Source organism: Schistocerca cancellata, chromosome 9 (genome assembly GCF_023864275.1).
Source record: "Schistocerca cancellata isolate TAMUIC-IGC-003103 chromosome 9, iqSchCanc2.1, whole genome shotgun sequence".
Classification (NCBI taxonomy): Eukaryota; Metazoa; Arthropoda; class Insecta; order Orthoptera; family Acrididae; genus Schistocerca; species Schistocerca cancellata.
The window spans coordinates 440,816,051-440,831,009 of record NC_064634.1 but is presented as its reverse complement, the minus strand read 5'-3'; the positions used below and the strand labels follow the sequence as shown (position 1 = coordinate 440,831,009).

General features: G+C 37.9%; 1 protein-coding gene across 1 annotated transcript in view; it reads right to left on the bottom strand.

Annotated features, from left to right (window-relative positions):
• The window catches only part of LOC126100263 (transcriptional repressor protein YY1-like), a 100,167-nt gene that overhangs the window by 53,101 nt on the left and 32,107 nt on the right, over positions 1-14,959 (bottom strand). Inside the window, exon 2 of the mRNA XM_049910853.1 lies at positions 4,547-4,670. Within this exon, the coding sequence (XP_049766810.1) occupies positions 4,547-4,670 (124 nt within the window). The remainder of the gene's footprint in view (positions 1-4,546; positions 4,671-14,959) is intronic.

The following is a 14,959-nucleotide window of genomic DNA, read 5'->3' as shown; positions in this document are numbered from 1 at the left end:
GCACCAAAGTCAACATTACCTTCCTTCAATTGAGCCAACTGGTGGTGAATCGAGAAAGTACAGTACATACTGATGAAACTAAAATGAGCTTTAACATGGAAATTAAGCGTTTCCAGACACATGTCCACATAACATCTTTTCTTTATTTGTGTGTGAGGAATGTTACTGAAAGTTTGGCCGTACCTTTTTGTAACACCCTGTATATGTGGGATGGTAATTAGCGCTGTTACCAAATGAGTGTTGAACATGCATCATACAAAACAAAGAGTAGTAAATACATTTGCTGCAATGGCACATTGCAGGAGAATAGACAACCACAAAAGTGTTAACTTATTGGGATACAATTATACAAAACACACACACACACACACACACACACACACACACACACACACACACACGAGTTTCGATAATGACACAATAATTTAAATAAGATGAGGGCTACACGAATGACAAAGGAGGAGGAAGTGGCACTTTCAAAGAACACTCAACCCTCAAGCTCAAGAAAGCACCACACATCCCTGTAGAATGTTATACCCACTGCAAGTTGTTCTTTCACTGCATGTGTAACTTCAGCCCATCTCTACAAGATCCTGGACAGCTGCTTCAAACATATGAGGATACCTTATCATTCCTATCAATCAATAATCTTAACTCCTGAAGATGAGGGCACCGGCCGCGGTGGTCTAGCGGTTCTAGGCGCTCAGTCCGGATCCGCGCGACTGCTACGGTTGCAGGTTCGAATCCTTCCTCGGGCATGGATGTGTGTGATGTCCTTAGGTTAGTTAGGTTTAAGTAGTTCTAAGTTCTAGGGGACTGATGACCACAGATGTTATGTCCCATATAGTGCTCAGAGCCATTTGAACCATTTTTTTGAAGATGAGGGCAGTTAAAACTGAAGAATTTTATTGGTAATTGAAACTGTCACAAGAAACAATACTGATGATGTAGCTTATTACTATTGCAGAACATAAAAAACGACATTCAGACATACAGGCAAACACATGAAGAGAGTTACACATGGCACGACAATTTAAGAAATATGGTATCTAGAGAATGAGGAATTTTTTACCCTTCTAGTGGAACCCTACGAGTTACGTAATATCCTAAATTCTTTATACAACCAATCATTTGCCATGGGAACATTTCACGATTGACTGACTAAAATGTGTTGAAGGAAAGTCTCTGCCAAAGAAATGGGGTAAAGAGATACAGTTACCTTCCACCCAAATAACATTTTTGCCAGCATTCTACAAAATTTTTGAAAATATTATGTAGAAGGGGCTTCTTAGCTCTCTCAGTGCAAGATGTTTTCTGAAGTATCACGCAAAAAAAAAAACACCACCACCATTTGATTTTAAAGTAAAACGCAGGCCTTTACAAAATGTATATGAATTTTCTGTGACTTTTTGAAAGTGTCTGGCTGACTAAATCAAAAGATCCTTTAAAGTAAATTAGAATATTTACAAATCATACCAACAGTGCCAAATAACTGCTTCATGTCTTATCTTTAAAAAAAAAAAATCAAACACTGTCAATATGGAACAAACTTAATTAGGCTATCAGTGAACATTTGATTGAAAAGTAATTACACACTGTAATGGTACTTTGACTTCCGCGCCTCCGCCAATACAAAGATATAATTTACGATCGCGCACGCAGAAGAGCGCTGCGCCAGTGCCCGATTTTTATAAATAATTTTGTTCGTCTTTTTACTTTTGCGTAGGTTTTTTGTTTTGAACAACTAATTGATGTGACTCTCTCTCTCTTGTCTTCATACGAAAGACGTGTATTTTCGGCGATGTGTTGAATGTGCTTTTGGGTGGAAATTAAAATTAAATTACAAAGCGAGGTTGTTTCAATAGTGATTCGAGGTGGTTATCATCAAATTTGTAAATTGATCATGACAGTGACAACTTGAAGAAGTTTTCAACAGACGGAGAAAAGTGAAAGACGGGTCGTCCTACAAGAGAAATTAGGAAGACAGCCATGAAGACTATATTGTAATTAGTACTGCGTATCTAACAAGATTATAAGGTAAATTTCAATTAGTTTCTGATGCTATTTCCGTACAGTCGCTTTTTGTAGTGTTGCCGACCAGGTCTGCCATGAACGGTCAAATTACAGCACGATCTCAATCAATAATACGAAGTCCGCCTTATCCGTAACTGAAACCACCAAAATTCCAAACCCAATCAGATTTTCTATTTTATGTTTTTCACGGCAGAGCCCCGAGGAGAAGGGAACACTACAACACACTGTCCCTGGAGGTTTTGTTAGAACCATTACTTATGTATATTATTGACCCTTCGTCAATAATTACACTACCAGATTCAAAGTTTGCTTTTTTAGCAGAGGAAATAAATACTGCTGAAAATAGCAACTCGATAACAGGTGTGGAAAAAGCTATTAAAGTAAATTTCTGGAAGGTTACAAATGGTCTGTAACCACTTTAAAGTCATTAAACTTTGGAAAGACTAATTATACACAGTTCAAAACCTGTAAAAGATTTCAACCCAGCATACGGACAAAATAGAAAAGGTTGGTGGCATTAAATTCTCAGAGTACAGCTTGGTAATAAGATCAGACACATCTGTTAACTATTAAATGTAAATTTGTGTGTCAGGAAGTATTTTTTGAAAGTGTGTCTGGAACATAGCCTTGTATGCAAGTGAAACATGGGCGATAAACAGTACTGATAAGAAAATAGAAGCTTCAGAAATATGGTGCTGCAAAAGAATGCTAAAGACTAGATGTGTAAATCAGATGACTACTGAAGAGCCACTAAATTGAATTAGGGAGAAACAATATTAAAGGAATAGATCAGTTGCAGGACACATCCTGAGGCATCAAGGTACAGTAAGCTGGACGATAAGAACAACGTATGGGAACAGTTATGTGGGTATAACAATTGTAGTAGAAGACCAAGGTTGGCTACAGGAGGCAAGTTTGAGTGGATGCAGTTGGCAGTCATTACACAGAGATGAAGAGGCTTCCACAGAATCGACTAGTATGGAGAACTGCTTAAGACAGTCTTTGAACTGAAGACTACAACATTAACAAAATCATTTGGTTGTAATTACCAGTGAACAGCTGAAATACCCAAAAAATCATTATTTTACATGCACATGCTGACAAAAAAAAAATTACAAAGGAGCTAACTTTGTTTACCGCCATCCCATATGTCATATGGTATCATATTTGGGTGTAACACTGTAAGTTAAGTTTTCCACAACAGAAAGCATTTAACATGATTACTTGTGATAGCAATTCATAAACATCCTGCAGAAACTTGTCCAATGAACTGTGTATGCTAACTATGGCTACTCAGTATTCTTATTTTTTAATCACATTTGTTGAAGTTAATATCCCACTATTTTCAACTAACAGTTCAGTTCACAAATTTAATTCTAGGAATAAGAACAATTTCCTTATGGCTTTAAAGTATAGGAACCCTCATTTCCTATCTATATGAAAGTGTGTTATTTACTGTTCAGTATGAACTTGGTTCAAAATGTGTCCATTATTTAGGAACATGTAATTCAGTAACATCTCACAAAATCATAGAAAGTTAGCCACTAATAAGATAAATTTCAGAAAAGCAAGTCTGAAGGACATGCTAGGGGACAACACCCAGTCTATCAACAAATTTCTAGTGAAGCTAGTTGATGTTTACGTTATTGATAAAACAACAGAAAATGAATACAGTGTAACAGTTGACTTTTGCAGTTCTTGTGTGTAGTAATATGATCATATAGTTAAAGACTGATTTCCACTGAATTTTGGCAAGATACAACAGAGATTATTTTATGAGCTCTAATACATATATCTCTACTTCTCTGTGACATGTCAACAATGGCAATTCCAGGTTGGAATATCAACAGTATGCTACTCACCATAAAGATTACATGTTGAGTTGCTAACAGGCACAATGAAAAGACCGTTACACCTTCAAGTTTTGGCTAAAGTCCCACTACTAAAGAAGCCTTTGCCCAAAAAATAAATGTGTAACTTTTTTTTCCATTCTGCCTGTGTTATCTTTATGGTGAGCAGCTCTACCCCTTTCTGTATTGTTTCAATGACAACTATTATATTGTTCTTTAAATGAGAATAATATTTCATACTTTTGATTAGTGGGCTGTCCTTGGGAACCACTTCATCAAAAGTCTATGGAATGAACATTACATGTAAGCGCGTTATCTCTTGTGTAAAATACGTATTGTACATGTGTGTTCCGACATGTTTCACATTCATTAGGATCTCCTTATTTTGGGTCTATGGTACAAACTACATATCTAGTGTAAAATAATCTACAAAATGCACAATCTCAACACATATTATGATCATAAATTAAATTAATTCAGTGCACTGCAGAAATTCATCCCTACAATCATGCATTAAATGGAACTGCATAAAATACCCTGAGTCTAACAGTTTCATAATAGAACTACCTATGGTGGCATAGTATTATCACTTTCAATGAAAATCTGTATTCTGTACAGTATTAAAAAGGCTAATTTTATACATGCAATATATGGAAGCATACCTAGCAAACTCTGCTAGCTGCTTCGGATCACTCAAATCCAGACCAGGAATACCTTCCGGTGGTATCCTTTTACCAGTCATGTATTCTTCATAATCAGGATCTGGTTCTGGGTTACTGCCTTCATCTGCGACAAATGAGAGAAGAAATGCTGCTTATTACTTTTCTTCCACACTCTTTCAGACAAAGAAACAAATAAACTCATCATAAAACAATGCTCACTTTTCAGACAACTAAAGCTATTTCTAACATTTTTACCACAGACAATATAATGAATACTTATTTTTATACTTGCATATTCACTATGCCCAATTTCATTTCCCCCTTGAAACATTTTTAACTGGTGCTGTGTGTTACTGATTTAAGCACAACAAATTACCTGCACTGATGGAAAACATTCTCCGTGCAAGACGAGGACTGGTTTATGCACGACAGGGCACCACCTTATTTTCTATGAATTGTGGGGCAGTACCACACTGCAATGTTTCATGGGTAATGGATTGGTAGAAGATGTCTGGTAGCATGGGCTCCCTTTTCACTGGATCTGAAGCCATTGGATTTCTGACTATGGGGACATTTAAAGGCTTTGCTGTATGCCCAAACCACTGACAACGTGCAGGCGTTACAGGAGTGTGTGACAAATGCATGTGACACAATCTCAATGGAGGCAGATTTATTTAAAAGAATGTGCGATTCACTGATAAGACGGGCTGGAGGAATGTGTCGTGATGTGTGTTAACCACATGCAGCACTACTTACAGTGTATCCTTCTAACACATAGATGAGAATGAGGGGACATATTGCTACATATCTCAACAGACGTTGCTTTCCAGATAAATCATTATAGGAAGTTTTCTTCAAGTTCTGACCAATACCACCTCCTGTAGGAACGGAGACACTTAAAAAAAAAAAATCCTGTATACTGATATCAATAATCAACTTCTAACATCATTAGGGTCACAACAAAAATTAACAATGATTTATTCGGAACCTGAGTCTATAGTTGCTATGAATTTGACGACGACTCCATGCTTCCTGGATAGCTTTTTCATACTACTGTACAGTCTTGGCTTAGGCAACTTTCAAATATCCTGTCAAAAGGTTTTTGATAAAACAACATTGGATCTTCAGTTATAGATGTCTGCAAGTGGGTGCTCCTGCTCCACCACCCACCCATCCTCAGTAAATGTCAGATTTTAAATGTGATCTACAAAGAACAAATACTGACTGGAAAGGCATCAATTATCTGGCAGACAACAAACTTTTTATGTCATCTATATTACTTTTTGTGACATTACAAACCTCTAACTAATTTACATCAGAAATGACAATTTTAGATTCTAGTCATCATTCCTGTATAAATTGTTGCAGATATTTATGTCTTCAGTACTGATGATCAAACAGCTAACTAATTTATCTAGTATGTTATTAAATCTAACATAAATTAATATTCTGTTCAGTTACTGATTTAATTATAAATAAAGAATGATGTGCTACAGATCTAATATGGTTTTATTAACAACGTGAAAAGCATTCTTCAAAATGACCCGTGATCGAAACTGTACTAAAACACGACAATAAACTAAAAATTAACAGTTGCAGGCAACATGGAGACATTAAATAATCAAATTTTGGAATCAGGTGGCCATTGACTGAGGAAATGTTCAACAGCAGACGGACCATGTACATCGGGGGTGCTGGTATAGAGGGAGGGGACATCAATGGTAACAAGCAATGTGTGTGGTGGGAGTGGAATTGGCACAGATTTCAGATAATCTAGGAAATATTGGTATCTTTAATATAGTATGGAAGTCTTTGTACTATGGGTTGCAGGTGTTGGGTCAACTATGTTCGGTGGGTGCTGTAAAGCCAGCAACTATAGGGCAGTTAGAATGACTGGATTTGTGGATCTTAGGAAGAAGGTAAAAGGAGGGGGTACTTGGTTTGGGTGGAGTAAGAAGTTCTACGGATTGAGATATTAACCCTTGAGAGGAACCTAAGGTTTTTAGGGTGGCCTGCAGGCCAATTTGAATCACAGGGATGGGATCTTGATGGCAGACGTTGCATGTAGTGGTGTCAGACAGCTGACATAGACCTACACTAACATACTCCTATGGGTCAAGTACCACAAGGGAAGATTCTTTGTCTCCTGGGAGGATAATGATGGTGTCATCAGCTTTTAGGGAACTTAGAGCTTGGAGTTCTGTAGAGGATAGGTTAGGGTCATGTTTTAGGGACTTGAGGAAAGGTTCGGAAGCAATACTGGACATGAGCAATTCTTGGAAGGCTTGGAAGGAATGATTTTGAAGTAGTGGTGATGGATCAAGTTGGGATTGTGGTCAAAACTATTCAAGGCAGGGTTCAATGACACGTTTGCCGTTGGATAGTTTTAGGCAGTGGGTTGCAAAGTGATATTTCCAGTTGACCTTAAGTGTGAAGGATAGTAGGTCCTTCACCAGATCTGGAAGTGAGATGCTTGGATAATACGGATAATTCAGGGGGTGGGGAGTGTTTTGGATGTGAGGTTGAGAACACTGTACTGTTGTGACTGGTTCTTGTGATTATGAGTTATTACTGGTCTGGGAGGCAGGGGTGAAGGCTGTGGCATGTTAAGGAGGTTGGCCAAATTCGATTTGTAGGAGAAGAGTGGTGGTTGATGGTGTGGCTGTTTGGGGAGCTGCAGAAGGACAGGAAGGGAAACACTGCTGTTGATGTAGTTTAGGAGAAGGTGGGATAGGTTTCTGAGGTAAAGTCTGGCGTGTTGTTGCAGTCTGAAATTAGATTCGTGGATGGTACCATCCAAGGAAACATGAGGGGCAGATAACTGCAGGATTTTGTAGAAGGAGATAAGTTTGGTGAAGTGGAGGTACATAGGTCACAGATTAGTCGGATAAGTGCAAGAGAATGCTCTATTTAAAACTGTAAAAGAGGCTGGTGCAGAAACAGGGACTTTCAATGTTATGTGTTCAAAAAGAGCGAATGTAATAAGTGATGGGTTCATCATGGCACAAGAGGGCAGTTTGGAGTGTTAGAAATGGTGGGAATGCAAAAACGAGAAGCAGAGGGTGAAAAAGATAGAAAAACGGAAGAGAAGCTGGGGAAAAAATTCGGAAAAATCAGAAAAATTCATACAAAAATGATGAGGACAGACAGTGGTTAACAAGAGGCAATGAATGGGCAAGAACTTCTCGCAATAAGAGCGGTCTATATGATCCAAAAAAATAATTGGTTAAAAAACAACACAACAACAACAAACAAGAGGGAGTCATGAAAGGACTTCTTCATCCTGTTCGGTAAGTCTCCTCTGAAGCTCTTCAGTCCTTTTCCTTCACACTCCCCCCCCCCCCCCCCCCCCCCCGGCTCTGAAAGGCTGTAAAAGTTATACACCTATCAGAAGTTTTGGTTTGATGGAAAAAGATCAATCCCATAATCTGTGTTGCATTAAATCTACACCACACTCGGGCAGAAGTTCTTGATGAAGCGGATGTTGACTTTCTGTAAGTTCATGCATCTGAATAAATGCAAATATGCCTCACCAGGTGAAAAGGAGTATTTCATGATCTGGCTCTTCATCATACACAAACTACAGTAGCCAGCTGCAGAACAGTAATTGAATTACTTTGTAAGGTTCCAGTATGAGTTAGTGCGCATTTTTGTGAGCACAAGTAGTGAAACACCAATCTGAAGTGCTACATGAGGAAACAATTTTTTTGGCTTTCTTTCCAAGATGCTCTTAAATTCTCTAATTTATTCTTAGCTGAAACCCATATGAGGTCTATTTAAAAAAATCCAGAACTTTGTCCACAAAATTTTTCTCGCTTACTTTTTACTTATTGTGCATGGTCTTCTTTGAAATACTCTCCGCCACAATTGATACCCCACTCCAAATGCAGTTTCCACTTCCAGAAGCAGTTTATGTATGCCTCTTGCTGGATTGCGTAAAGTGCTGTTTGTGGATTTATTTTTATCTCTTCTATCATTGCAAATCTTCATCCTTTCAACTTTGGAAACAAAAACAAGTCTGCAGGGGTCAGGTCTGGAGAGAATGGAGGATGAGGCAGTACAGTGTTTCTGTTTTTTGTGCAATTGTCACGGGCCAGCAGGGATGAATGTGTGAGTGTGCTATCATGATGAAGAGCCACATTGCAGGCTGTTATCTTTCACATATTTTCTCACAGGCGTTGCGACACGTACCATCCATTAACAGTTTGTCCATGTGGCATGAATTCACTATGAACTAATTCTTCGAAGGCAAAGAGACTTATCAGTATGGTTTGACATTTGATCTGACCTGATGAGCTTTTTTCGGTCTTGGATAACCCTTCCTGACCCACTGTGAGGGTTGAACCTTGGTCTCAACATCATAATCGTAGACTCACGTCTCATCACCAATGATGATTCCCTTAACATATCACATTTTCATTTGCGTGATCCAAAAGCTCTTCACAGATTGTGAGGCAAAGATCTTTCTGGTCTTGACTCATGAGCAGTGGGACAAACTTGGAGGCAACAGAATGTATTCTGAGACACTGCATCAGGATTTCATGACACGATCCAACTGAAATATTATATTCTTCTGCATTCTCTCGGACAGTCAGTCTCTGATTGGCATGCACAATTTCATTGAAGTTTTGGACATGTACGCCATTGGCAAAGAGCGTGAACCATTCGTAACACCAAGTACAGCTTCAGAACTCATCATCGTAGATTTCTTGCATCATTTGGTATGTCTCTGTGAAGGTTTTCTTGAATTTCACGGAAAATTTAATGCAGATGCTTTGTTCCTCTAACTCAGCCATTTCGAAATTCACAAACTGTGTGACACATTGTTCTACTCAATTCAGCACTCAACAATAACTAACAGACATGCAACAATGAAATTTAAAGCAGTTACACATTAAATACAAGTGTGTGCAGTGATGTCAACCACATTTCACTCCAACACACCGTTGGTGCGAAATAACGAATGTTCTATAACTTTTTGAACAGACCTTGTATGTTACCTTCCACACTGAGCAAAGGGCCAGAGGTAGCAATATCAAAGCCTGCTAAATGAGTATTGGTCCCCATATAATGCCTGGCAACACTTGTGTCAAATGTGAAACACACTTATACCCATCTGAGATGGCTGCCTGAAGCCTAAACGACAATGAGGACAAACACATTTTTTGTTGAATAACTACTTCCAGTAGATAATTTGTCACCTCTAATTAACTGGATTGGAACATCCGAAAACAGACAACCCTCAATAATTCACACTCCACAGGAAACTTCCCTGTTGACAATAAAAAGATGTGAGGACACTCCACTGAGTGGTGACACTGAAGGGGGGGACACTCGTATGGCAGCTCAATAAGCAAGAGCTATAGGGCAATGGGTGATAGACCCCTAAGATTTGATAATACAATTAGATCACTATTTGTCTCAGGAACATTTTTATTTCCGTAACATAATGAAAGTAATTGTGCTGTGTATTTAAAATTTTATACATGGTAAAATGGGCCCAGCTTCATCATTCAACACAGAGAATAAACTGCTCTATGTAAGAGTGACATGCCTAACCCGTCTACTATATCTCCACACATCACAGATACTTGCCACGCATTCAACTGTATTGATGTACTCCAACAGATAAATATTGACTCTACAAAGGATTTGTAGGTGAAACTGTGAATTTACAGATATTGTAACAAAAGGTAACAGGGGGGGGGGGGTCAAATACAGTCTGGTGTTCCTTTTTTCTTTCTTTTTTTCCTTCATCTTCTTTTCTTCGTCATATTTTTTAAAAGAAATACCTTGATAGCAAAATCAAATAATAAACTTACTTACACGAATTGATGAACAACTGAATAAACCTCCACAGCAGCACACAGCATTGCCTTTTGCCTGACGGTGGTGGCAATTCATACACATCACAGGCAATGAAAAGTAATGCTAGTATATGACTGTTCAACAACTGTCCCCAGATTTTGGAGACTTTTCAAATCTCAATCGTAGGCACATCCCTCTTAACAGTAACTGAGATTTGCTCATTCTGATGGAATAATATGAAAGCACAAAGCAGATGTGCATATAGTTGATCCAAATACACTAACACAAATCAGAAGTAGTCATGCAGTAGATTGCCTTAATGAATGTACATCATTCCAGAGGCATTTAATCAAAAGGCTGTATATAATTTGAAGCTAGCTCCTGGATTGTTCGGTGGTGAATGACAATGACAAAATGTCATTCCATACTACACAAACATTCTCCAACAAAACAATGGCCACATGTTTGGTACAGTCATACCCCAACATAATTGCATATCAATATGTACTGCAACTCATTGGTTCCAACCCAACATATGTGACTTATCAGAACACGGTGTAGCTCAGGAATAAACCGTGGTGAAAAAACAGTGTGTCCTATCCAAAAAAATTCATGACTGTCAACTTCAGTCACATATTCGAATCTGGCCTGTTGGGTCAGATGCACTAATAATGGAACAGAAATCACATTCTGTGCCACCTGTTTTGACCTTTAACGTGACTCCCCCCCTCCAGGCAGTGGACTTACTGTGAACATGAAAAAGCATTAAGTTATGCCATGGTTCAGATAAAAAAATGTACAACGCCCCTATTAATTCTTGGATATACTAGTTCACCGTCTGAAGAAAGACAAATGCATAGCACTCTCTTTAAATTTTATTTATATTTATCACTGAATGACCAGAGCTCCAGTGATTATCTGTTGCTAACTATATTCACTTTCCTGCCACAATCACATTTTTTTTTATTAAAAGTTACACTACCTGTTCTAACATTACTGTCATCATCAAATAACCTTTTCTCCACCATCGCTACTGCATGATCAGTCTAAAGTCACTGTCTCACATTAGTGCACAGAGCAGCCAGATAGGTTCTTGTCATGAATTGTTGTGCAACTGTTTGCCTACTTTGTGTGTGTCACTTGTGAAATGGTGTTTTCTGGTTGGTCATTGGATAACTATGGCATAGGAAAGGCCATACGATGATGACAGTAATTATGGAAGCTGGGTAGTGTCAGCATTCATGATGATGATAATAATAATAAAAAAAACATGATTGTAACTGATGGATAAAAGTGAATATATTCACTTCCTTTAAAGTTGTGCTTTTTAAAGCACTGGTGGGCAAACCAACCTTTGGGTTGATGACATTTCTTCTACCTCTTGGCTGGTACCCCCTGGCTGATTTCGAGATCCTCCTGTCTTCCACTCAGTTAAAAAGGCTCTTCCATTTTTGTCTGTAGGAAAGTTTGGGGTAATAAGGACACAAATTTAATTTGTCATTAACATTCATATAACTGAAGATACAGATGTTATTACTGTACTGTAATAACATAGAAGTCTTCTTCATTGGTGAAAGTAACAAAAAACTGTATTTTAAAGCAACAGTAATATAACTTTTATTTCTTCAACCATGGCTTATAAACTTGGTGAGAGCTGAAAACATTTCTTTTCTTCAATCTTTTACTTAGAAGCACTCTATGTTACCTAGCCAAGGGACATTAGAACTCATCATTATTTGTTCTAAAATAATATATGATGCCTTTTAATTACACTGCAAGCCTACGTGAAGAGACTGTTGTCAGTAACATTAGGTTTATTTGGGCCTCTGCCATTTTCTGCACTTTAAATAGGCTGTGCTTTAACTTGCTACTTTAACACATCTCACACAAATATCTCAATACCCATTCACAAAATACCTTGTAGGCTACCTGCTACATTTATTACACGTAATTATCGCTCCTGTCTCTTACACAGGTTTTCAGTATTATAATTTACAGACACTCTTAACACTTCGAAACATCCATGTCCATAATAACTTGGCCACAAAGACAAATTGTCTGTCAATGTAAAAAGAGAAAATTTATTTATTTATTTATTTTTTTAAAATACAGAATAGTTCGTGCACAAGCAAGACTAGTTATTCAAATTAAGGATTTTACTGCTGCAAATCTACAGACAAAAGGAACCTGTTGTGTAAAATTATCCATTCCTTATATTAACATAAAACCACACTATTTCTGAATGTACAGTCAAATTAACAAAGAACATGCTCTTCATTTATTGTAAATTTTCCACTTCCTCTGCAATACATATAAAATATTGCTAAATAATGGAGTCTTTAACTTCAATAGCATTTAATTGCACCCAGAAACTGGGTTTTGGGAACCTGCAATTATCTCTGCCAGTTCTTCCCACAAACTGTTTTTCATCCACATAGTAAGATTGGAACTATTGTTGTACAACAAAATGCATGCAAGGTTCATTAACAGTGCTATGAATGCAAAATATTTTTCAATATGTCACATAACATGTCATTTCTTCATGTGCTAAGCCAGTCAATCAGCCTGAAGGCAGATTGAGTGCCAAAGGAACCTGTAAAAGGTATGTTATATTGGGGGTAATAAGCATTTGTCTTTCTTCAACTGCTAAACAATTTGTGCCAGCTGCATACAATTTAACCTGGGAGTCTGGGCCATGGTGCAATTTCACATACAAGAACCACATTGCCAGAGGTGAGAGTTATGTTAGGTAATAGAGAGCCACCCCAAATGGGGGTTAGACTGCAAATTTATGGATTTGTGGTTTCATACTTAGCCAGATGGCCATCAAGCCAAGTCGTCTAAAGCATGTGATCACTAGTTATTGAGTTTGCTGCTAATGTTAGAATTAAAAAAAAAAAAAAAAAACACAAAATCAAAAATACTAATGTTGTATGGTTTTAATATTAAGCAATTAATATGCCATTTTAACTCCTGCAATGGTTGTTGTTTTAAAATTTGACAGGAAGTTTAATGTACGATATGAGGTATCAGCATATGAGGCGTGCGTGCACATACCCACGCATGCACGCACAGAGAGAGAGAGAGAGAGAGAGAGAGAGAGAGAGAGAGAGAGAAAATTCTACCCATACAATGTCACACACCGCACCTCAGAAATAAACTCAGATGTTGACATCAAATTAGAAGTAAGTAATTATGTATACTTCCAATAACATAACATTGTCATTATCCCATCCTGAATTTTCCATTGTTTGATTATGTACATTTTCACGAATTTTGATCCCAGTCATTTTGTTTTTCTGTTACTTTGTCACTGTTTTAAGCTACATTGCTCATTAGGTTTTATTCCATAGATCATTTTATAACATTTTCATATTTTATGTAGGATGGCCAGAGAGAGTATGAGAATATTGTAGGAGTGTTGCAGGGTAGGTTGTGCTGAGAAATCATTGTTAAGAAAATAATTTGATACAGTGCACAGTTTCTGGAAAGTTAGCCAATCATGGCAATGTATGTGCAAATTCAAGGAAACTGTCAGAAATAGCATTGTGAAATGTGTTCTTCATTTGGATTCTTAAAACCGAACAAGAGTGTGATACAAAAATTGTACAAGAGACAGAGTAATGACCGAACCTGAGCCATAGGCGGAGTATTCTTGTGCGATATCATCTATGCTGTGAGAACAGATGACAGTAACTGAATCTGGTGGGCCACTTGAATTTATGCACATAACAATGTGATTGACTAACTTTCATGCTAATTAACTTGGAAACAGCACAATATGTAAAATTTTTTTCTTAACAATCATTTATCAGTGCAACCTACCCTGAAACACCCTTACAAGCTTTTCAGGCTTTTTCTGGGTACCCTGTCTATTTTTTATTACATCTGAACACACACTACATGTCATGGAAATGCAGGTATTGAGAAGATCAGTGGGCATTTTCCTGCTCAACCACATCAACAATAAAATGACTCCCCGACCTGGAGTGTCTCCGATCAATGAGATGATGCAAGCATGGAGTCTTTGGGGGTATGGATACAATGTATGGGCACTATCTACTTCAGTCATGCGCTCAGTCTATCATCTCACTGACCAAGGCCAGAGGCACCATGGAAGACACAAATGACAGTGGGTAGGCACTATAAATGCAGATTTAAGATCAATAAGTCTAAACCTACAGGAAGTGTTAGACCATAATAAATGGCTTGCATTGAGCCAAAATGCTCCAGTGTAAAAGTCAAGCACCGGCACGACGGCCAGGAACAGTAGAGCAAACAGGGCTGTGAAGAAAATGTCAGCCAATAGTATGCTGACCGACCCCTCTCTAGGATGACACCAAGACAGCAGTGCCCTCCAGGTGAAGAGGACATAGGCGCCGTGCAGCCTAGCCAAGGCTACCAGTTCTATGAAGGCAGCTTACGAACTTAACTGTTTCATTTGTATTAGGAGTTGTGTATACTGACGAGATTTTCTTATTTTGTCTGTCACCCATTGCTTGCGACACACCGTTGTAAATTCTCAAAGTTAAGTATTGTCATTTATTTTACTGTAATAAAAATTCATTAATACAATTTGCTTGAATCGTCTAGCGATCTGAGAAA